The sequence below is a fragment of the Convolutriloba macropyga genome, chromosome 5 (assembly GCF_964194025.1).
Source record: "Convolutriloba macropyga chromosome 5, txConMacr16.3, whole genome shotgun sequence".
Lineage (NCBI taxonomy): Eukaryota > Metazoa > Xenacoelomorpha > Acoela > Convolutidae > Convolutriloba > Convolutriloba macropyga.
In genome coordinates, this window is record NC_134472.1 from 19,802,217 (window position 1) to 19,828,302 (window position 26,086).

Below are 26,086 nucleotides of genomic sequence, written 5' to 3' on the forward strand. Positions count from 1 at the left end.
CCCCCCCCCCCCCCCCCCTCCGGGAACATATAACGTATAGCCCCAATTGCGCAATTATGCTGTTTTGGGGAGATATAATTTGTGGGGGGCGCGGGGGGGGGGTATAATGGAAAAGGCCAAATATTTCGTTAAAACAACACCCTGATCTCTGTAATTTTTGATCATTTGCGAAATCCAAAATAGAGGAACGCTAATTTTGGTGCTGAAAAATTTGTGAATTTTACCAGCAAGTACACGTTATTTAAACTGTAGGGCAAATAAGTTTTGGTCAAAATGACAATTTCGCTCCGCGGGTGATTAAAGAAACAATAACTAGCTTTTAACAACCCCATAACTTAGTTAGAACTTCTACCGCAGTTTGGTTTGGTTATTAAATTTTGAGTTCTAACATAGCACGGGTGATTTATCGAAAAGGTGTTTTGAAATTAAGATCGAATCTTGGGTCTGATTGAAGGCAGCTAGTTATAAATAATGACTGGGGCTGGTTATGACCACTAGTGAAAGTTTAGGCTGAGAATGGGACTAATAATAGTACCATCTGTTTTGACTTATTTCTCTCCACGCGTACCTCTGGCTCTCTCCAATATCATGGGCGATAGACAAACATTGGGCTTTGCTGGACCCTGCATTGAAATAAAATAAAATGACCGAAACTTTGTAATATTGAAGTAGTGGTTATTTTTACACAGAAATGTCTCAATTTTGTGTTATTTGTCACTCTATGACTATTATGTTCTTTTATATTATCCTTTTCAGTTATGTAAACTTAGATCGTTCCTTGACGCAGTTTGAAAGGGAAAAATTTGTTTTTCCGAATTAGTTATTATAGAATATATTTGTGCTTGAATGATTTTTGCTGGCTTTAAAGGAGTGAATTTATTGCTATAATTTGATAATTTTTAGTTGCTCTTTTAACATATTTCTTTTGAGTTGATCAATCTTTAAAGTACTTTTATTTGAATTTCTTAGATATTATGTACTAATTTTATTGACAATCACATTTTATCAATTAAACTATTTAAGTTAAATATAGTTAAAAAAATAACATTTTGAAAAATTATTTAGAAAAATGTTTAACGATTGTGTTTGATAGATATGGGCTCAAATAATGTCGGCTCATACATGACAGCATACTGTAAAAGTACTGTGAAGTATTAAAAACGGCGTTTTGTCTGTAATTCTAATGACGTTTCACTGTTTCAGCTAGTAGCCTCTTCATCCTGTACACTGCACGAGAACTCTGATCAGCAGATATTCAGTAATTCATTCAGCCTCGTCATCATCACAATCATTGTTTCTTTCTCTCTTATTTGCTTGAAAATTCAAAATTAACTTGACCTCAGTTCAAATTTTTCTCCAATTAAATATTATTGCGCCCGACATTTCACCCGTACACGATATTCCCAAGTTATCATTTTTGTTCACGTTAATTGCTAGAAGTAGGCTAATTCGTGCATCTTGACCCAAAATTCATCCTTTTACATTTTAGCCCAGCTTGAAACCCTATTCTGGTTTTACGCAATCCATTGTCACAAAAATTACTGACTGTAAATTAGTTACGACTTTGTTATAATAGAGCCTGAAAAACATATCACTTTTACACTAGGTGTTGAAGTTTAATAAACGTTTCCATAAAATTTACCTGCTTTTAAAACTTTGCCGAATTTGAAATTGTTTGCGATTTAAATTTTCATTGTGTTATTGGATTTTGTCGATATTATTATTTTTGTAATAATTTTAGTTTATATAACTAATTGCTCGTCAAATGCTTTACCCCGCTATCACTGCCCAGTTTCAAAACAACACACCAAATAATACTCACAACTTTCACCGCCTCAATTTTTTAGAAAGAAACAACAACAATAGCAACAAAATAAAAGGGTTTAACAATTATAACAACAATAGTAGTAGTAATAGTAGCAGTAGCGTTAGCAATTACGCTGTGAGTAGTGGTAACTCCTTCAGCCAATCAAATCGCAGCAACAGTCAAGACTCCTTTTCGGGTGTGGAAAATTCCGATTACGTAATGACAGCTGGTGGTGCCAACATTTCAGTCGTGACAGCGAACAACGCAGCCACGCTACCATACAACGCAGGTCAGGACTTTTTCCCAGTGAAAAAAAACTTGAATGAACAAAATATATCTGGTCGAGGTTTCATCGCAAAATATTGCAAAAATGGAGTGAATTGTGCTCAAATAAAAGCTTCGGTATTTTTTTTTACAGAAATCTGCTAAATTCACTGCAAACTCTGACAAAAAAAATCACTAAATTCACCGCAATTAGTAAAAAATAATCACTAAATTCGACGCAGTTTTAGCATTTTTAGCGGTTATTATGACACGTCGTCATGGAATTGAGCGAGTTTGCGCTAATATTGATCTTCATGGCTTTCCCATGTAGATATGGCACTTGCTATTATGGCATACCACTCTAAAGGTGTAAGTAAAATTCAAATTATAGGTGATCATAATCTATCAAAGAGGACCGTAGTCGAGATCTAGACTTTATGAAGAGAGCCAAAAAGTCAAGAAGGGGGGGACAATATTGACCCAAATTACACCATAGAGCACATGTCTAAAGTCAATACAAACACTTTTCATGGGTCCATGCGCGGTCTATTCATAGAAGAAAACGGTCGAGCTCACTTTTCATGCGCCGAGCCATGGTCTTATTCATAGACTATTATAGTCGAGAAAAAAAAATATATATTTTCATGGTTCAGTAAGGGTGTTTTGATGAGTAAGTCAATCTATCTAACAAAATTCTTTTCATGGTTCAATAAAGGGAAACATTTTTCAGGTCCCATTGACACCGGGTCTTCAGTCGCGATCGACGAACTGTCTCCCACCTCAACCGGGGCTAAAGTGGACTCCACAGGTCATCAGGGTCCCTTCGGGATGAACGAGGAGTGTTCAGGGATGGAGGGTGGGGGGTCACCCACTCCCCCGCAGACTCTCACCCTGAGACTAATCATGCAGGGAAAAGAAGTGGGAAGCATAATTGGGAAGGTAAGGTGGTGCTCAATTTTTTTCAACGATTATTACAATGCGGCTTCCAACAGATTGGCGGAAATTAAGCAAAACTTTAATTATTTTTAATTATTGCTTTAAATTAAGCATAAATTCAGTTATTCAGGGCGTAACAAATTACCGCAATTTATTTGGACGGCAAGAAAAAATATAAAGAAATTTGGGATCTTTTCCGTTTGCGCCCCCCCCCCCCCCCCCGATTACGTTATGCACCCCCAGTTCCAGAGCACGTATCATTACATGTTAAATCATTATGTAAAAATACGGCACGTGCGTCTGGGGGTGCAAATAATATGCACACACTAAGCTGTGGGGGGGGGGGGCACAAACGGAAAAGATCCGAAATTTGTAACATGAAATCATCCCATTGATGAGTAATGTTTGCGAGTATGTTTTACCATAATGACTGAATCAGTAGTTCTTGTTTCAAAAATCTGTCGAATTGGGGTACAAAAATAGCTGAATTGAAAATTGTATATCGTTTGTTGTCGAAGTCTTATGATGCATTTAACACTGTTATGTCATGTGATTGTTTGACAGAATCACAATTAAATGTCGAGATAGTAATCAATAATTGAGATAATGATGGTATTGATTATGATGGTAAGACGCGATTGTTGTTTCAGAGAGGAGATACTATCAAGAAGTTCAGAACAGAGGTAAGAAAAGCAACAATAAACAATGCTTTCATGAACTCTAAACTGGGACTAGTTCAAATTTCTTATGACAGAATACTCAAAGTATTATTTTTGATAAATTCACTCTCGTATTCAGATGATTTGATGAGTTTTTTAATGATTGTTTTTTTGTTTTTTTTATGGTTACAAAAGTATAGCAGCATATATAGCAGTATGGTGAACCAAAACAGACAAAGTTCAATTTATTCTTTCAAGCTAGTAGGTTGAAAGAGAACAACCTACAGTAAAATTTGCTTAAACTTGACAGGAAGGTTCACTTGTAAGACGTATACTTAATCGGAGAGAAGCATCTTAGAACGAAAAAGAGAGAGAATGGTTTATAAATGATTCCCGGGCTCGGGAGCTTTGGGCCAGTTAGTGTAATGGTTAGGACGCCATGCGTTGAAACAAAGAATACTGGCACGAATCTACTGCTGATGTACGATTCCTGCTTTGTGTTTGTTTCCTACTTGGACCACATACTTTTGTGTTTTAATCTTTCGGCTGAATTCTCTTAGAACCCAATTTCAGTTCTGAAATTTAGCATTTCAAGAGCATCTTAAATTTTGCATGTGCAGTTTATCATCATTATCATAATATTGAGGTCATTGAGTTTGGCTAGGCTAATTTGATCGTATATCGTCTGAAAAATGCTGATGTGCCAAAACTTAGTTCGAGCGGCATAATGTCATACTTTTGCAGCTTATAACTGGTAGTTACTATAGTACGATAAAATTTTTATACTTAAGCTAGCTTGTCAGTAAGTGCCACAAAACCCATTTAATTTAGTGCTAATGACTCGCTGTGCGAAACAAAAAAATAAATTTCGATTGATTCAGCGCTGTTTTGATTTGCCACCAACGTCCAGGTTATTAAATATATGCTTAGACTGGGCAACGAAACAAACAAAACAAAATTTTATTAGACAGAAAAACTTATTGTGAAAAACTATTCAGCATTTCTCCAGCGACACAAAACTCAATGCAGCTTTCCACATCTATTGACTGAAATAGATTTTTGTCTTGTGTTCGAGCCCAATTTTAAGCTGAATAAATTCAAACAGTTCTCAGTAAAAATTTTTGCAGGTAAATCGAAAAGGGAAAGTTTGGTACTGTACTTAGTATATTGCCACAGTTTTACAGTATATTTTACGGCTTTTGGTTTTACATGAAAAAACTTGTCTCCAAAGCAAGTCTTGATCGCTTCAAAAATTTTCCTTTTTTTGTAAAAAGAAGTAGAGAAAACTGGAAAAACTGTCTGCTGAGAAGAGACCCAATGCTGGAATCTGTGATAAGCATGTTTTCAATTCAATGTCATTTCCTTGTCTCACTTAGTTATTCGTTTTAGAGGTGAATAAAAGGTGTAGGCTGTACTTTCTAATTCTTGTGCACTTTTCATGTGTGCTTGCATTGTTGCAACCATTTGGAAAATAAATTTGAGTTGAAGTGGCAAAAGTCTCAGAACTAGATTTATACCAACGAATAACATTTGAATCAAGCTAAATTTTGCTCATCTGCTGAATATCTTGCCTAATGTTTGATTGAAGTTTTTTTTATTTTCTTCATTTTTGCGTCAATTATCGTGTTTTGCTTAAAATTTGATTTCAAGATACTCATGAAACGTTACTAAAAACTTCAAAGTGATTGTTTTCTGTCATTTTTTTCTGAGAAATGATATCTGTCATGATTTTTAAAGGAAAAAAAAGTTATCTGTTGGCTTTTGTTTACTAGTTGCTCAAAATATTTCGTTCATTCAGGTTCAAAAAGTTCTTCTTTCAGTTGCACTTTTTTTTCTGTAAATGGTTATCTTACTCGTCAGCGGTTTCTCTTGTATTTCATTTTTACTTTTTTTTTATCATTTGATAAAAATAGTTAACTTGTTTTTAGGAGCAAAAAACGCTGGAAAACTTTTTTCATGTCAATGTTTAATTGAAGAGCGTTTAGTTTTATTCCATTTACTAAGCGTTGTTTGTTTTATTTAAATGAAATATGTAATCTGTTCTTTTTTTGTAAATATACGAATGTGAAAATCCGATTTTATTTAAGAAAATGACATGCTTTCATTCCTTGTGTGATAAATGTTCTTCTTTTCACTATTTCGTGTAAGCAAACAAATGATTGCGTTCCTACTGAAAATGCTTTTTATGACCTTATAAGGGATGGGGCAAACCACTAAAATTAATCTGTACTATGAAAAAAAGGTGCGTGCATACATGAATTACAGAATGGTAATGTCCTAACCGGGGCAAAGTTCCGAAAATGAGAACAAGGAAGCAGGCTTAGTCTTAGGACCTCATTGGTAAGCTTTCCTACCTCGAAAAATTACAATACTGAAGCCTCTTAATTTGGTTGAAAATATTAAACAAAACGACAGCACCAACTTGCGTTTTTCCAGAAAACATTTAAAAAGTCTATCATGACGCCAATTTTCAGGTGTTTTGTTAAAAATTAAAACTTTTTAATTGAAAATTGAACCGCATCGAAGTCCACAATTGCAATCGACGGGTTACTCTTTAGAGCTAATGAAAGATTCGCGCTTTTCAATTATCTGATTGAGGTAAACTTTCACACGATGTCATAAATTCTATACACATCATATTGTCACTTTGTTCACATTTGAGTCTGATTTTGTTCGAAATGAAAGGACGACTTAACTAGACATGTAATAAATTAAGTTGCTTGCATATCACTAAAATCTCCCACGATAACCGAGACAGAACAGAACAGTTCATTTTCGGGGCACATTTATAACTAACGTCTTCAAACAAATGATGTATTTTATTTTGAAGAAACCCCCTTAACCCCCCCCCCCCCCCCCTCAACACGCCTCGCCCGGTGTTCTTACCCGGGCCCACAGATTAAAGGCATCTATTCATTGATTTATGAGCTGAATACACCAGGGGTTTGTAGCACACGTTAGATCACCCCAAAATTACACAAAAGATACCCGACCCATTGTTCCCTGCCATTACACATATTAAAGCCCCACTTTCTCTCTAATACAGTCCTAATACCTCGCTTTAACATACACTCATTTCACTTTAAATTTTAAATATTAAAGGAAGTTTCTGACATTTTAAAACAGATTACTGTATTTATCTGGGCAGTTTTACTGCATGATTTTTGATATTCATAGATTCTAATTTTTGCCGCTGTTTTACTTTCTCAGTGACACAAAACTTGATACATTTTGCCAGGTCATGCAAGATCTTAATAACTCTTCCAAATTTTGAAAAATCTTGCCAAGATCTATATTGGTGAAATTTCTTGAAAAACCTTGTCAAGATCTTGTTTCTTGACACCCTGAAAGAAACTCTGATTTCTATAATCTTAATCTTTTAGTTCTTCTTTTATGCACTGTTTTTTTGCTAAACGCTGTTTTTGGAAGAAATCTTAAAACATAATTTAAGAAAAAAAGGTCAATTTACAATTAATAATTGATGATTTACACTGCCGCTCCTAACCAAATACTGTGTGAAGATATCTGTCAAGATCTTGGGCAACATTAGAAATGTTTTAGCATATTTCTTATCGAGGAGACTATCAAGTTTCATTTCACTCGGTTATGAAATAAATTCGACCGTAAGGAAGCGTAAATTCTCGACGCTTTAACATTACTCTCTTAGTTAATCCTAGAAAACTAATTCGCATGATTGTGTTATTCTGAATTATCAGATAAATATCGTCTTTTAAGTTAGTTTAACTCAAGTCTTAACACTGTCCAACTAATTCTGGTTTATAAAAATTGATCAGTTTCGTATGTTAAGAATCGCTTCAATTCGGTTACCCTAATACTCTGGTTTCGCATTTAGGGTTGCAAAGCCAGATTTATTAGTTAGCAGTTCTTTTGGACGTTTTATTTGCTACAAGTTGTTCTAAACTCTAAATCAGGTCGCTAATTTTCACTCGCTTATCCATTTTGTTTTTTTCTTTATTGATAATATCAATCATTGCTGACACGTTTACTGTGTTACTATATTTCGGAACAAACGTATTTTTACATAAATTTTATCATTGTCAGTTATTTTTGAAAAAATTTTTGAACTTACTTTTGGGCATAACTGGACGAAAAGGTAAGACCACATTTTTATCGTCGCTTTTCGATACCTTTTCAGCTTTTCTTAACCGAAAAATTGTTGAAAATATGAATCATTGAAAAATTGAAAAGGGGTAAATAACACCTTGTGATTAAAAAATTTACATCGAACAGTTTTCTGTTAAGTTATTTTTCCCGTTAATCATGTAAATTTGTCAACACATCTGGTATTCAACTTGATTTGCTTTGATCGTTGTCAAAATGTTATTACAATTTGTCAAATAATTATATAAAATCACCAAGAAACGCTCTAAAAACGTGTTTCATTATAGCCCCGTGGTTGTGTCATTTGTCCTAAATAACATAAATTAGACAAACCGCCAGCATAAATAAACAAATGTTCTTGGTCTGCATTTTAAATATCTAGAAGGATTGGTAAAGAAAATCTGATAAAAACTTCAATATTTGTTTTGACCATTCTCTATCACGTCATGTTCTGGTTTCCCAACTTTTTACCCCTCGCGATATTATAGCCCCGAAATGCTATTCTTACGGTAACTTGACGTAGGGGGGTATATGGCCACTAAGCTGCGGGGTGGGGGTATAATGGGAAAAACCCGAATTTCCTATGCAATAAAATAGTTCAATAAGTGTCAGGCATTGTTTTAGCTAGAAATTTATCCTCAATTTTGATTAAAAAACCCGTTAAACGTTATGTCATTTATATCAAATTTGTTCCAAACGCCAGCTCTCTTGAAAGCTGCAAATGTAGCTTCAAGTGACTTCTGAATTTTAGATTGGGTCGAAATTAATTTTTGCCAGGATTCGGTAGCAAAATTCTATGCTATTTTTTTAAGTTTTCGAGACTGTCATGGATACAGTTTTTAGCATTGAGGCATTGTAATTTCTTCTAAACTAAGTTCACTTTAATTTGGTAGGAAACGAGACTGATTTTACCTGAATAGCATTTTTACCCGAAGTTCTAAAATACTCAAGAAAAGTTACTTTTTGAATTAAAATACTCAATTAAAAAAGATGCAAATCAACAATCCCATAATTTCGAACAAAAGCCGTAATATTTGTAAGATCGAAAGACGACAGTAACATGAAAACTTTGAAGTTGAGTGTTTTTTATAATTTTGAAAAAACCAAAGAAGCACAATTAACAATGAGATAATGTATTGGGCAAATTTTCCGTTCTTGCTGTGAGTTACTGTGATAAAAACCATTTGTCAGGCTTTTTCCATAAGTTAGCTCATTTATTGTGTATATTCAATGTATGCTTACAAAGCGTGTACTCACAATTTTTTTCTCTTACTGGGCTTTAATGAAAATGCTATTTCTGAACAGTCAGAGACATACTACATATTCGTGAAAAAAATCTTGTTTGAACACAAAATTTGGGATCAGGGTTTGAGGCAATGCAAAACATTATGAGATCCTTAATCAAATTGATGTAAAATATGAATTCTAAACCCGCAATAAGAAATTGGACCTTATGTCCTTCAAATTGATTCTAATGGTAGAATACCGAAACTTTCATTGTGTGCTTGAAATTGATTGGCTACTTTTTGCTAATTGCTATGCATGTGACAACGCATCGTTTTCTTACAAAATTCACCGGCAGAGTTTACTTTAAGCAAAATTAAGAATATATATTGGTTTTCTTATAGAAATGAATTCTGTGAATTCGGTTTGCACTGTTATGATTTTGTATGGCGAAAAAATGGGCGAAAAATATTTTTCGTGGTTTGATATTTTGCATGATTGACTCAAAAAGGACTGTCCGTAAATTATCATTTTAATTGGCCATTTTCTTGAATTTTTCAAATTTTTGCTTCAAATAGTGACTGAACACCAAGGATTGAATTTTACAGTTTCCATACAAGTGCGGATTTCCTGAGTTTCAATAAAGCAAGGAGCACAAAAAGGAGGTTATTTATGAATTGAGACAAAGAGATTTGAAATGCTTAGGACCAGCATTGAATTTATAAAATAGGTTTCATGCAGTTTTCAAGTTTGCAAGAAAAAACAATATTACCTAGAAAAAAAAATTTTTTTAGACGGTACAATTTGAAACTATTGCTTATCAGAGAAGCCATAGTTTAGTGAGGTATTGAGCAAAAAATTAATCATGAGCATTGGGAATAGGTACCCGGACCTTGCTCACAGTGAGTTTCAGCGCTGTATCATCGACGTTCAACAGTAACCATTACTGAACCAGTCAAATAGAAGTGTAAATACTTCTGCCAGTCTGCCCAGAGTCGATTAAGGAACATCCTAGTCTGTCCCTCTTCTTCTTAGCCTCATTTACATTATTTACAGAACGTTTCACATCATCAGACTGTACATACAAAGAACATAGCAAGTTTTGAAAATTTTAAATAAGTGACATCTTGCTTAAAATTTTCAAAATGGCGATAATCTCAGAAGCTATTCTAGCTCCAATTATACCATATATTGCATTGCTGCATTTACATGTTTGCAGTGGAGTCGGAGGCGGAGGTCGAAATTTTTGGGCCACATATATGAAAGAGTTAATATAACTGCTCAATATTAAATAATTGAAATGTTATTCAAAATGATATTTGAGGTAGTGGTCCCAGTTAAGATTGTCAATAAAATCTCTAGTAAAACAGTAGGATATCTACAGAAAAATTTTTCATAGTCAATTTTGTAAGATCGCGGTCTCTTTAAGAATATTTTGAGTGACGCTCGGTATCTTCGTAAGCGTTACTGTATTATGTATTTGAAGTCGCTAAGAGATGCATAAAAGAGTATCAGAGGTTTAGGATTTACTTAAAAGAAACTGAAAATGCACAATACTTTAATTAATTACTCCTTCAATGCTTTAACGTTATTTCTTAAAATGTGTCTTAAACTTGCGTTAAACTCCATTTCACATCGCAATTTATACCAAGGATTAAAACTTTATTACTAAAAGAGTTTGAAAACAAGGTTCCGTTATGCTACTGTGTATTGTGGTTTCTGAGTAGGATTTTTTTTCAAACCCGAAAACATCTGGTAGCCTATCATGGAAACCTAAGCTGTCTGAAAGTGTTTATTGATCTTAAACTCCTTCGACACGGTAATTTGAACCTGGGACTGGAAGAATTGAAGTGTGTTTTGATAGAGTGGTGCTCGTATCAACATCTCAGACGGACAGAGCATTGAGAGGATCGTGACTCTGACAGGACCCAATGAGTGCCTGAACAAAGCTTTCGCAATGATATCCTACAAGTTCGAAGAGGTATGTCACCACTACAAAAAAACAAACACACACACACACATGCACACACACATACACACACGCGCATGCACACACACACACACACTTAAACACACACACACACACACACACACACACACACAAACACACACACACACATACATACATACACACACACACTTAAACACACATACACACACACACACACGCAAACAAACACACACTAACAAACACATATACACACACACCACACACATACACACAAACACACACATACATACGCATATACACACATAAACACACACACACACACACACATATAAACACACACACACACACACACACACATACACACACACACACATACACACACACACACACACACACACGCAAACAAACACACACTAACAAACACATATACACACACACCAGACACATACACACAAACACACACATACATACGCATATACACACACATACACACACACACACATAAACACACACACACACACACACATCTTTCTTGTTACTCTCAAACCTAGTAAAGGCTCCCTATGCTTCTGAAGTCAAACTCTTGCTATTTGTTTGAGAGCGTTTCACCCGACGTTAATTGATTATGTTTGTTTTTTTTTCGTGAGATAATTTGTCATTGTTATTTTCTACGATCACTCTGCAGTTTTAACAATGAGTATTCGAATACTATAGTATTAATTTAATTGTGGTCATAACACGATAATATATTAGTTGTTGTTTCACAAATGGCAGCAAGTTTTTACTCAAGAGTATATTATGAAAAAAAAATCAACCGTAATATAGAAAATGATTTCATAGTACTTAATAGTAAACAGTAAGTAATATTGATGTTGCATTTTCAACCACAAATGACATCAAATTTCTCATATTTCAAGGGTTTTTTTGCCAATGATCGCAGAATATTCCATTCGATAAGGACTCACCTTAATAAGCAACAGACAGAATAACAACAATTTATTCACATTTTAGTACATTAGTCTTATAATAACAAGGAGGCTCGGTAATGTGCGATCGCACATAAGGTTCTGACCCCGCCCATTCACAATTTTGACATAATTGTCTACTAAATGAGGAACAGATAGGAAAACCCAAAAATTCAAGTATTTTTTAAAAAAACTGATATATGAACGAAGAGATAGCCTCCAAAGCAAATACCTCAGTGGAGTAAAAAAAAAATGATGCTCTAGATTGATGAGATATGCGATCTTAAGAAAGCGAGCGAAGACGAACGGCGAAATCAAACAACAACAACAAGCATTAATTACGTCAAAAAATTAATGTCCGTTCGAAAAAACAAAATTTAATAACAAAGTCAAAATAGCGTCAGGTAAAACTGAAACTAAAGAGAATAAATTTTAATTCACCAGAAAAAAAATGGTTATTCACCAGTTCATAATAAGGCTTGGTGACAATTAGAAAAAAAAGAACAGAGTTTTTAAAGTGAGAAAATTCGCTGAATTTTTTTTTTAAAAAAAAACAATTAGTTTCAAAGTAATGAAAACCATTAGGAATCAACTAAAATATCGCATAGGTTTACAATTGCCAAGGTTTCTATAGGAGGGAATTAAGAACTGTCAGTATTCAATTTTTTATTCAGTTACAAAAAGAACAACAAATAGACAACAAACAAAAAATCAAATTAAAACTTGCCAAAAAATGCTTTCGAAGCCGTAAAGCCATACTTTGGCTCTCAAAATATGTTCGATTGCACCTTCGTCGAAAAACGGTAATGTATTATGTGACCGCTCATTAATGAAACGAGGTAACAATTGCACAAAAAGAAATGCGAGTTATGAAATACTTGTTTTTTTTCGAAAAAAGTTTATTTCCAAAGACATGAAAGCCATTAATTACAAAATGAAAAGTTTGAATAGGTTCGTCCATTCTTACAAAAAAACCCTTTAGACCTGCTGTTATCCAGAATATGTCTTACGTCTACAAAAAGAACGTCAAATATGACAAAAACCAAAAATTCGTTAACTTTTTTTTGAGAAAAACCCGCGTGGAAGCCAGAAAAGTCATAACGGATTCTTTAAAAACATTAGATTTTGTGACACTAATACCCTTTGACACCTTCACTTGAAATGTATAATGTGGCCTCTCATTAATGAAACTAGGTAACAATTAGACCAAAAAAGAAAAAAGGCAAAATTATGTAAAACTTGTTTTTTTCGAAAAAATTTATTTCCAAAGACATGAAAGCCATTAATTACAAAAAGAAAAAAATAAATAAGTTCGTTTATTCTTACTAGGAAGCCCTTGAGACCTGCAATTATCTAGAATATGTCTTACGTCTACGGAAAGAACGTCAAATATGACAAAAAATCAAAAAATAATTCCGTGTCAAAGCGAGTAAAGTCATAGCGAATTCTGTAAAAACATTAGATTTTGTGACATCAATCCCTTTTGACATTTGACAAAAAAAAGTCATATTAAAGAGAGTTAAAGATAAAATTTAAAAAAATTCAATTAAATTCTTCGAGAAAATATTGTCGAAGCAGTAAACAACAACAATGTATATCTTTCAGGATTTAAATAGTATCAATTGCGCGTTATTTTGAACTTGAATAATGTGATATATGAACTGCCAATAAGGTGATAATTTGAGAAAACTAGAAAAGATGAAAAATGGGCAAATACCTATAGATTTAAAAAAAAATGTGAAATCTAGTAGTATCAAAGCCAGAACAACATACCTTAAAGCGTAAAACCGCAATAGAGACTGATTTTGAATTCAGTAGAAAGAATGAGCACTCGTTGATTGCTGACACTAAGCTGCAAGTTGAGTAAATTAAGAGAAAAATGGAGGCAAAGTTCAATTAGCCATTTTTTATTTAAAAATCAAATATTTAAAAAGTCAAAACGACCATAAGCTTTCAAGAAATCAACTATATAAATTATATTGGAGTTAATTAGGAAGCCAATAGGACCTATCACTACTGAGCTTTGATTTGAAATGCTCTGTTCATTAATCAATATAAAATGGATTGAATTTTTTATATAAAAAAACCGACTGATGACAATCCGAATTATTTTTGGATTATAACGGTCCAAGATTGGTACAAAACTAGTCCTGCTAATGCTTATCATCCATTAGAAATATTTAATTTTTCGAAGGTCATAGATATAGATATTTTGTGGGTTAAAAAATCGAAAATAAATGCTGCGTTTTTTGATAATCAACGAATAAAGTTAGCAAAAAACGGCAATGTTTCAATTACAGAGCCCTTTCAACGGAAATTGAAGTAGTATTAGCCCCATTTTCGGTCTACAAAGATTGTATTAGTGGTCTTTTTAGTGTTCACTTCCTGTAAATTTAATCAAAGTGGACTAAAGAATCTTATTTCGTGCTGTTTTTGATGAAAAAGTCTGAATTTTGTGAAATAGTTAGCCGGAGTTTGTGACAAAAAAAATCAATAAAAATAGGCGACTATATCTTTTGTCTTTAAAAATAAAATCATTATCATTTTCTTGAAAAATTTTATTAAATTTTTGCAAAATTGGCGAAATTTTAGTCAAAATTCCGAAAAAAGGTGAATAAAATCAACGGAATTCACTCTATTTTCTCGAAAGTTTAAACCTCGATATCTCCCTGTAAAAAAAACGAAAATCAAAAAAATCTTTTTAATTCCATATTCTACGCTGGACAAGCTTTCTAATGATACCAGTCTCAACTCTCTGCGATGAATATATCGATCGGCCAAAATTGACTGAACAGAAAAAAACCCATTTGAGTATATAGTTCCTCCCCCCTTCAAGAGGGGTCGGAACAATAAACCAAATAAATAGCTGGTGAAAAACTGGGAGGCATGAGTGCTCATATGTTGTTAAAGTATAGCAAATATTGGTCATCTGACAAGATTCTTAATGAAATCACACAAGATAACCGTCCAATTGTTTTCGATCTGAACTCAGACTTTGGTGATATTGGTTAAAATTTTAAATTTTAAATTTGACACGCTTGCTACCAGAATTACCACATTCTATTTACATTTCAGGACATGAGTGAGGGTCTTACCGCAGACTGCCCGAAGCCCCCAGTGACACTCAGACTCATAGTTCCTGCCTCACAGTGTGGATCCATCATTGGCAAGGGAGGATCCAAAATCAAGGAGATCCGAGAGGTACATCACTTCAAATTATTGCATCTCGATCATTTAATGACTCATTTTTAATACTAACATTTCAAAGAAAAATGAGGAATATGTATGACATAGTCTTTTTTCTTTCAGCCAAATAAGTTTCAATTTTTTTTCCATACAGGAAGGCTACAATTGATACCCTATCAAAGCTCCATTTTCATTCGAATTTTTAATATTAAAACTCCAAAACCCAGATAGAAACAGAAACACGGGGTTCCCAAAAAAACTAAAAAAAAATAGTTATGAAAAAATTGATTTGATTTCTACTGTTCATTAATTCGTATCCCTTTCTATGATGCAAAAACAAGTATTGGCTGACAGGAAATAGATGACCTCTGTCATACATGAGTTTGGGCCAACACTGTCAAAGTTTATAGTTGCAAACCTTTGAGAACGTTTTTGGATATTTCTTTTTACCAAATAAAAAAAATTGCTACATTTTTCAAAGGTTGCAAAAGTGGTCTCAAGTTTCAACTGTACAATTGAGCAATTAGAAACTTTTCTGATATCAAAGAAATTATTGAACCCCCAGACCCCCTCCCCAAAAGACAGTTTTTATAACTTTATAGCTCCTCTGTTTTTTTGTTTGACGTTTTAAATTTATGTGGAACAATTAATTTATAAATAATGTGCGGAACATTTTTAATTGTCCAAACAAACAAGAATCTCTACAGACAAAGCAGACCCGGACAGAATGGTCCAAAAAAAGCAGACAAAACAACTCCTGGCAAAATAATCTTGTTAAATCATCGGATCAATTACTTGCATATCAATTAATAAAAACCCGAATAATTAATATGATTGTATGCCGTTAAATCAAAACTAAATTGATTACAACTAATTTTTTATCAAACAATGTTTTTTGCGCAAATTTTTGGTTTAATGTTATTCCAAAGATTTTAAAACAATATAGTGAGAAATTTAACTCATAGAATATTTTTATTAAATTTATATTGATTAAATTTCAAAACTTAAGTGATACTATTTTTTTCAGGGACTCTTTTGTTCGGAAGCGGCATCTGGCCTGGTGGCGTTTTTTACACTGTAACAGAATTGTCTTTTCTTGGTCGACATTTACCTTAAATGCTTTACAAAGCTTTTTAGAAATTCAAGTGTTAGTTTTCGAAAATCTTAAATATGTTGGTGACATAATGGATACTTTTTAATACACTCATATTTTTGTTCAAAGTTTTTAATGCGCAAGGACTGTTTGTTGTCCTTTTAAAACAATTCAATAGAATTTATGAATGTTGATCCTTCAATTCATCCGTTTTCATTATCTTCGAATAAAGTTTTTGACGCCAACGTTTTATGGCGGCATCCAGATGATTTTAAATGGAATAAACAAAAAATTGGTAAAACTTGCCAATCAATTATCCCGAACCAATATATTTGTACTTTTTTAAACAGGAGTTGTATTTCTGTTTGTTTCAAAAGTATTTTTTGTTGCGTTAACTTTTTGATTTTTTGTGCACGTTGCAGTATTGCGTAATACAGCTTTTTTGCGTTTTTATCCCTAATGGCAAAACTAAGCCAACACAGCGTTTAATGAAAAGTTGCCAATTGGTTTAACGCTTTGACTACATATAACTGTTCGACCAATTTCGTTGTTTTTTCTGTGTATTTCTACTGTATTATGTTTTCTATATGAGGCAGTTTTGTACATGAGGCGGTTTTTGCTTAAAATACTTTTTTCGTTTTTTTTTTTCGTTTTTATCCTGAATGGCAGAAGTAAGCTGAAACAACTTTTAAAAACAAGTTGCTGATTGATTTTGCACTTTGACTGCAAATTACTTTATATTAATATTTTCGTTGATTTCTGGATTATTTCTGTTGTATTAACTTTTCTGATATTTTGTAAATGAGGCGTAAAATACTTTTTTTTCGGTTTTGCGTTTCTATCCTGAATCGCAGAACTAAGCTGAAACGTTTTTTAACAAAAATTTGCTGATTGGTTTTATGCATTGACACAAATTACTGTACGACTAATATTAATGTTCTGTCATTCTAAAAGCTTTGGTTTTTACATAGCTGGGTTTTCTGCGCGTTAATCGGATTGTTTTTATGCCCTATCCCAAAACCGGGCCCCTTTTTGAAAAGAAGATGGCGCAGTTGACAGTTAGACTAAATTCTGTCAGTAAAATAAAAAAATTTTTCGTCAAACCCCCGACCCCCCCCCCCCCCACTCTTGAACCGAGGAAACGAAAACAGCTGTCCGTGAATTTTAATCTCAATATACACAATGTCCAAAATGGTCAGTTAATTTTACAATGTTGGCCATGTTTAAAAGAAGACAGGAACTGAGTGTAACTGAAACCAGCTTGAGCGGAAGTTCATTTGCATGCCTGTGTATTATACACCGACTCTTACTCTTTACTCCTGCTGTTGTTGTTTATATGATTACACTCTCTCACACTCGCATTTTGAGCGTGATGAGAAAAAAGTTGGAAAATTGTAAAGTATGTTTTCATACACAATGTGATAAGATGTCAGAATAAATGATATCCTTAGATTTTCTAGAACATTCCTTAGATTTACCTCATAGATAAAACACAGAATATTTACAACCCCCTCTCAAGTGCACGCGATATCTTTTACATAATAACGTGCTAAATACTAGTAAGCAATTTTTAACTGAGGGTCATAAACGGATAAACGCCAATGTGATTAGAATGAGTCCAGTGTATTTTTGTACTTAATGTGATCAAATTCGCAAGTGTTGCTGACGCGTGTCTTATATGAGAATAAGAGTGAACAAAGATACTTTGTTGTTTCAGCATACCGGATGTACGATCCAGGTGGCTGGGGACTACCTGCCACAGTCTACGGAGAGAGCAGTCACTATCTCTGGAATGCCAGAAGCCATCACAAAATGCATCATGGAAATATGCAAGATCATGGCTGAGGTACCATAAACACCACCCCCCCCCCCATCCTCCTCTCTCGCCTTCCGTTTCCCCATTTTTAATGTGTTTGCACTAAACACACGCGCATTCGTGCTAGAGCTATTATTTTTTAGTTTCTAGTTGATTTATCAGAAGCACTGTTTAAAATCAGTACTGTAATAGCCTTTACCGCAATTGTAAAAAGTCTTCCTTATTTTAGCCTGTCTTTCTTTTTTAAAATTAAGTAAGCATATTAAAATTGAGTAATTTAAAGTATTTAAGTAATTTTTAATCGTGTATTTAACCAAAACACGAAATTAATGGACCGATTTATATGGGGCTATTAAATTTCAAGCAATTTACCCAATACGTTAGTTCGTTTTTGCGGTTTAAATAAGTTTAAATACCTGTATCAAATAAATCAGTTATAATTCCAGATACGTTAGGATTATTTCATTACAGAACATTTCACACCTGGGTTGCCCTTTTAGTCTCCCCCTAAGGGACAGACTCTGCCCTACAAGCCCAAACCCATATCGTCAGTGGTAGCTGGAAGCCCCATCATAGCCAACACACACCCGGCTGCACTCTCGGCCGCCGCTGCCGCTGCCCACCCCTTCGCAGCCGCCGCTGCTGCCGCAGCCTCACCCAACTTTGCTGCCGCCGCTCACGGTATGCCTGGAATGGCAGGGGGAAACTTGTTCACGTCGCCCTATGGTCTCCACCCAACGACAGCGGCCGGTGCTCCCGGGTCGACGCAGTTTTTGCCCAGTACTACCCAAAGTGAGGTTGGTAGTCCTGATTATGAATCACCATCGATGATTATCTTTGACTGCTTAAACTGTCTCTAAAGAGCCGAGACTGAAAGCCCTGGGCTTTACCAATTTGTTTCATGAAAAGACAATCATCAGTACAGTTCAATTGGCTGGCTTCTAAGAAAGTTACAATGAGATCAATAATAGCGTCAGCTTTTTCTTCGCGGATTTTTCTTAAATGGCATATGAGACGGAATTTCCGGTCTTGTCCAAGTTTTCAAAAAAAAACCATTAAAAAACATCGCTCATTACTATACCGCAAACTATCTTCTCACTACCGGAAAGAAACGAAGAAAGCGCTTTGTTTGATTATGTATTTTATGCTTTTGCTTAACGTAACTTTTGAAAATCTTTTTGAAGACCAATCCGAACGAAAATACATCTGGAAATTCTGCCGGACCTGCTCCAGACCTAGCTAGTGGTTCGTCTGTCAGCACAGTCGATTCAGTGCCCCTAAACGTGCCTGCAATTGTGTCAAATTGCAGTGACGTGTTTCAGAATGAAACAGTGCCAATTAGCATAATATCCTCATGTGAACAAGACATGACTGAACTAGCTCTTATGCAATCTGTTGAGGTATTTTCATGATCTATGTAGCTTAAATAATCATCCTTTAATTTTCATAGAATAGATTTCATTTACTTTATACTGTCAATTTAGATATTCTTATGCGCACACAAAAGTTGAATTTCATGTCTCACTTTTCGCTTTGTAATTCAAGGTTAATTTTCAAAGCTTTCGGAAGAAGAAATTTGCATGAATCTTGGAAATAAAATTTTTGATTCGTTTCGACTCTGGTTTTGCTGCCATAACCTCAACTATTTGCTTTTCTATCATAAAACTTGCGCATTGTGTTCTATGAAAAAGCAACCCAGCGTAGGCTATTATGCGAAAACTCGATTAGGCAAAAAAGTTTTTGTAAACAAACTGCAGAAAATTTCGAATTAGATTCTATGGAAATTAGGCGTACAAAATTTAACACTTAGAAGTAGTATTTTACTAAAATCCAATTGCCAAAAAATAAACTGGCTCTTAATATAGAATCCTCTATGATTTTACATTCTGGCAAACCAGACTTTTGCTATTTTCATGCTTGCACATACGTGTTTTTATTGGTATTTGTCTAACTTTAACAAATTCGAATTGAAAATTTTTCCTACTGCTAACAAAAAATGCTAGGCCCTCTTAGGCAGCAAGTAACTTTTGAAAAATAGATTGATTAATTTAAGTTATTTTAGTTGTTAAGAGCCTCGAAATTAATTACAATTAAGCCGGTATTCCCGAGAAACTGACTTTTTCTAAATAAAAAAAACTGCTAACTTTTGTAGACAGGAGATCGGATTTTTGTGCTTCATACAAAGCGTAGTGACAAAACATGAATTAACTGGCGTTACGGTCTCCCAAATCTTTACGATTTGCAAGGAGTTCAATGTACACTTACAGAATAAAAATGCTTACACTTAGCAGTTCTTGCGCTTTCTAAAACCATAGATCAACTTATTTTTTTAAAGACAGGAGCCGAAATTGCATGAGCCAAAAGTTCAAGCTAATGGTACCTCAAAAAAAATTCTAAAAAGATTCTCCAAACAAAAAAGTTCTCATTTATTCTAAAATTTTAAAGATTTGTGAAAAAAAAGAAACAACACGTCTTTGTGTCAAACTGCAGTCACGTGATTCAACATTAAACAAAGCCGGATAGCATAATATCCTCATGTGAGCAAGACATGACTGAGCCAGTTCTTATTGAATCTTTTGAGGTATTGTCCTGATCTAAATAATTTATATTGTCATCTTTTTTCATAGATAACGGCAAGGAAGCAAACTATTGAAAGGAAGTGCATCGCATTTTTTTGGCATTTGAACAGCTTTCCGCACATCTGTTTAGCCGTCAATTTTTTACAAAAATCTTAGAACCCACCAGTCGACAGGTCAATTTGTAAGCTCTTGAGTAATGTGTATCGGAAATTAACTCTGCTCTGAGAGCAAAAATGATTGGACATCAATAAATTTCAAATGCCACTCTGTGTTCAAAAAGTGACTCTGAATATCTCCGTTCGTAAAATCAAAAACTGCAATTTGCAAGGTTTTCATCAGCAAATTTTTGTTTTTCTCAATAAATTTCAACACCAGACGCCAAATGTTTTGGTCCGAAAATTGCAGAATTTAAGAATTCAATACGTTAATTGCACCAGAATTGGTTTTCGTTGTTTTCAAAGCCAGAAATTGTATAAAAATTAAAGCTTTTAAAAATTTTTACTTGAATTTTTAACGCATTTAAATCTGCGTAAATACAGAGCTAGTAAATCAGAATAAACGTACCAACATTCCTTCAAGGGGGCATCCAAATTACCTCAAGAATTTTCAAATTTATTCCATCCGTCATTTTTATGGCAATGTTTCAGCATGCTATACAATTAAATGCAGATACCTCCAACATAAACATTTCAAAATAAAAAATTTAAATTATTTAACTAAAGGTTTTTCTCATTTTCTATTGGGTTTTTTGCTATCAAGAAAACCTTCAGTTCACTCTTCAAAAATTGGTTATCTTTGTTTACGAGGTACAATTTGAAACATTTTTTGAGCAAAATATTCATTTCTGATGAATTTCTCGGAAGTTAGCAGAGATGGTGGTAGCTTGGCAGTTTTCAGTAATTATTGTTGTACAAAACGTTCTCAAACTAAAAAAAAAGTAACTTTGACAAGCCTTTCAGCGGCCCGTTCTGTCTATAAGCAGCTGTGTTCTCTATAATAGCTCAGTTAAAATCTTGTAGACAGTAATGATTCTTTACTATACCAGTTTTCAGTAAATCTTCACTTAATCATCGTTGCACATGATTTAGCGTTCTTACCACACTTGGGGAAGGCTGCTATTGAAAATAGTGCAGTAGCTCTTGAATTTGTGTACTATACTTTCAATAGAAGATATATGACTCAATAGATTAAGTGACGACTTCACAACCAATATGTTAGAATTCTGGATTCCCGTAATCGGGTCTTCAAAAAATCTTGGTAAAAGAAGGTGAGTTTGGTGGGTGTGGTGCGGAAAACGTTGAAAATAAAACAATGTTCCATTTTCAGCTGGCTAAGCTTCAAGCAGCTCAACTGTCCAACTTCTACGGATCGTTCCTTCAGCCGGCGGCCATGATGCAGTTGGGAGCCACAGCGGCCACCTCCCCTCTGGGCGCATTTGGAACTGCGGGTACTCTGGGCGGAGCAGCAGGTGCCTCTGGAGCTGTAGGCACAGGGGGTGCTGGATCACCCGGAGTCTCAAGTGCGGCCGGAACACATTCCACGCAGACTACCCAGGAACTTACAATTCCAAATGATGTATGTCCACACGTATTCGTAATTTTTGGAAGTGTTTAAAGGTTGAGGGACAAAATTTGTTTCGCTTAGTTCTCAGTACATCTCCAAATGTCTTTTATATTCTTGGTAGAAAAAAACTAAATGCTGCTGAAAAGTTGAGAGAGAACAACCTAATGTAAATCGTACATAAAATAAACGTCACCTAGCTTGACAAGATCTACTTGCTGAACGTATGCTTGGCTAGAGGCATATAAAATAGCAAGAGATGGACTAATACGAGCTGCCCAATTTTGAAAGCTGCAGACCATTTGGTGTGATACTTAGCACACTATGCTTATAAGTAAGAGATAATCGTCCTAATCCAATAGTTGTCCGAATACAACTCACCAGTCTAAATTGGCCCAGCTTAAACTTACGTATAGCAAGCGTAAATAGTACATCCAGTGTTTCGCTGACTTTCCCAGAAAACAAAACCCAAACAGAAACAAATACAGTCAATTTGATACAGCCATTGGAATCTCAAATAGGAGGTTAAAAAGTTTCAGTAGAACAGTAGATATGCACTGGAATTTGCGGCATTTGGGTTGTATTTTTTCACCATAATTGAATCAACTTACTTACCAAAAGTAAGAATCATGGAACCTTATCGCTCGAAGATAATATACAAGAAACTGAAAACCACGTTGTCGTTTTTCAGGATGGAAAACTAATAGAACCCTCCTAGAGAAATTTTTAGTTGATATTCACAATACACATTACAAAATGAAAACAATAAAAATAGTTTAAGAATTTTTGCGATTCGAGTTATATCAATTTCAATCAGCATCGATTGTTTTGTGTAAAATTGTATAACAGGGACCAATGTTAATCATCATACAACCTTCTTTGATTTCATACGAGGTCATATATGGTTCTTGTTAATAATACTAAGTCATATATGATTTGTGTTATTTGTTAGTAGTCAAAAAGCGATTACATATGATTTCCTGGAAATCATTCAAGAATCATAAAAAAGTTTGAAAACCAAAATGTTTTATAACCTTCATTTTCTGTAAAAGTTGAAAAGATTTCGGGAAGTTATACAAGACAAGGTCAAAAATGACAAATAAAACATTGACTGGCGCCACAAATTACCGTATAAAGAAATAATAGGGCATTAAAACTTAATAAATCGCATGTGCAGTCTACCTCTTGATCCGTTGGGTGCGCTATATCAAAATCTTTGGATTGTATATCTATTTAGAAAATGATTTTATATGTAAAGAATTTTAAGTCATTTGGAAACTTGTTATGTTTCTTACAAATGGACATTTATAGGTGTAAACTAGCTTCAGAGATTATCAAAACTTTATTAATTTAGATAGTCTTCTTTTTATTGAGCACACAAATTTAAATGGAACTTAGGAGTCTTTTGGCGGACTACAATGTGATGTCGCAGAATCACCTAAGTGATGCTTTTTCTGTGTGACTTATAAACTCAAAAGGAAAAAATGTATGATTCTTGATAGTCGTCTAGGATCATATGTGATTTCTTCGGTCTCGTAGTAGGATCGCACCAACAAGTCATGTATGTACAGTATGAATGGTCCCGAGGACATATATGACACCTGTGTAAAATAAAACAAATTTTAGCCAGAGAATGTAGCGACTTGAGCGTCGTCTTGGTTTGACAAAATTTTACAAACATCATTTTTGATCCCTTTCAAAAGGGGAAACAGAAAATGCTACCTGTTAATTTGTTTCACTCAAGCGTTTTCAGGCATTTGATTTATAGACTATGCTAAAACATAGGCCTCTGCATTTTTAAAATCACTTGCGGTCTTAGGGTTTTAGTACTTTTTTAAGTTGAGCTACACCATAGTTACAGCAAAATTTATTGATAATAGATGTAGTAACTGACATTCAATAGATGCAGTGTTTTTGAATGTCCGAAACTAGTTTGTTTTCAGGTCATCGGGTGTGTGATTGGTCCACACGGCAACAGAATTAATGATATCAGGTCAGTACTTCTTTTTTTTAGCAGAAGTTAAACAGAAATGTCAACAAATGCCGATATATCCCGGCACCTTTTTGACGACATTGATGATGATTTTTTTAACGTAATAATAATGAAAAAATTGTTTCGTGCGCATGTAATGATAGGAAATCGGCCATGATGCTTAATCTCGTGTCATTCATAATCTGGGTTTTGAGTTTGATATTTCCAATTTATCCCAATTTTATCTCAAAATATTTTAAAACATTTAAAATTTTCCGGGCTGAAAGCTGGTATTAAAGATTAACGAAAATTTTTGATAATTTTATTTGTTCAGATCTGTTTTTCATTTTCTGAGAAATAAGTTTTGTTCGCACAAATGTATTGCGGCGTTGTATTTTTCTCAAAAGAGACATCGCATACTTTGAGCAATCAAACTCCATAAACAAATAAATACAAATAAATAACTTGGGAAAAGGAAACAGGTGTGATAATGTTTGACTACAACAGTACAAGTGTGGGTTCGGGAAACAGCGCTAGCGGAGGTGCGGCCGGAACACCCGCCGACTGGCACTCTGGAGCGATCTCGACCGATGTCCATTCCCAACATCATCACCACCACCATCATCAATTCTCACATCATCATCAACAACATCAACAACAGCAAAACATTGCAGCCGCTGCATATCTCAACAACCTGGCAGCTTATCAATCGGCTGCTATTTACTGGCCATGGTTCATATCAGCTGCGACTGCAGCGTCCGCTTATCATCAACATCCCGCAATGTCTGCATATCAACAACATCAACACCTGGTAACACCCCATCAACATCACGGAACCTCGGCAAACGGTATGATGCAATTGCAGTTGCATGCCACAACCGCTAATTCGGCTAATTCTGCTAACTCGAACAGTCCGGCTAGTAGTGCAGTCACTGTTTCGGATGTTTCTGGCATCTCGTCGGCTAATTTAACATCGGCTAGTCAGACTTCGGTCGCTCTGAACACGGTTAACTCTCAGACCTCAGGATCGGTTACTACTTCGACTCTTAATTAATTCGAAAAATACTCAGTTAGTATCAACTGGCTCAGCGATTCCTAATTCGCGCGTTATTTGGTTCAATTTACGATTTGTTGATTGAAATTTATCAGTTACAAGAGTATTTGACAATCGTTTTTCGGCAAATAATTTTTTTTTGGCTACTTATTCAATTGGAAAGCACTGCAACTATAAAATGAGCCTACTCGAAACATTCCAAAATTATTTCACTGTCTAATTTGACACTATATAGAATTGGATTTAAAAATTTATTCCTAAACATTCTATTTCGATGGGATATAATCGAAATTTCAAGCTACTTTTGTCGAATGTGGTGCTGAACAAACGCAAATGTCAATCATTATTTATTGTTTTTGTTGTTTTTGGTTAAAAACAATTATTTAAATGCCTAATATTGCAATTAACGAACGCTGCCTTCAATGTAAATTCATTTATTTATTGCAAATTTCAATGTTAATTTTGTAGACATTTAGAAGTAGTAGTTAAGAAACTATTTATCAAGATTTACCAGCTTTTGCTGTTGTTTTTAATTTTATGTTCTAAAAAACATTTGCTTTCAGCAGTCTTTAGTTGGGAATTCAATATTTCCTGTTAAAACGCCATTGTGGATATCATTTGGTCAGCTTTATCAAATTCGAGTTAAAAAAATCTTTATTTGTTATTACTGGGCTGAACATGAGCAGATGGTTATTCTATTCTACGAATCTTTTTTCAGGTGAGTTTTGCGGACCGCTTTATATTATTTTAGCTAACAAATATTAAAAAACGGAAACTGTTTCATGCATTTCTTTTTTTACAACCAATTTGTAAGAAAAGTTTTAAAAATTTATTAGAATTTTGATATTTTATTAATCCTGCAAGTGATCTTATACACATAATTACATTCCAAAGTTAA

At 34.3% G+C, this 26,086-nt stretch overlaps 1 protein-coding gene across 9 annotated transcripts in view; it reads left to right on the top strand.

Moving 5' to 3' along the window:
* LOC142339205 (poly(rC)-binding protein 2-like) overlaps window positions 1-26,086 on the top strand; it is a 78,951-nt gene that overhangs the window by 39,224 nt on the left and 13,641 nt on the right. For 7 of the 9 annotated variants that reach the window (XM_075389040.1, XM_075389037.1, XM_075389041.1 and 4 more), the window contains exons 2-11: window positions 1,204-2,096; window positions 2,802-3,010; window positions 3,658-3,690; window positions 10,877-10,993; window positions 15,004-15,129; window positions 17,925-18,053; window positions 18,524-18,820; window positions 21,929-22,177; window positions 24,106-24,155; window positions 24,642-25,871. In XM_075389040.1, the coding sequence (XP_075245155.1) occupies window positions 1,766-2,096; window positions 2,802-3,010; window positions 3,658-3,690; window positions 10,877-10,993; window positions 15,004-15,129; window positions 17,925-18,053; window positions 18,524-18,820; window positions 21,929-22,177; window positions 24,106-24,155; window positions 24,642-25,188 (2,088 nt within the window). In that variant the 5' untranslated portion in view covers window positions 1,204-1,765 and the 3' untranslated portion in view covers window positions 25,189-25,871. Of the gene's footprint in view, window positions 1-1,203; window positions 2,097-2,801; window positions 3,011-3,657; window positions 3,691-10,876; window positions 10,994-15,003; window positions 15,130-17,924; window positions 18,054-18,523; window positions 18,821-21,928; window positions 22,178-24,105; window positions 24,156-24,641; window positions 25,872-26,086 lie in introns of those variants that run through there. The other 2 variants (XM_075389045.1, XM_075389046.1) reach the window with 1 other exon arrangement.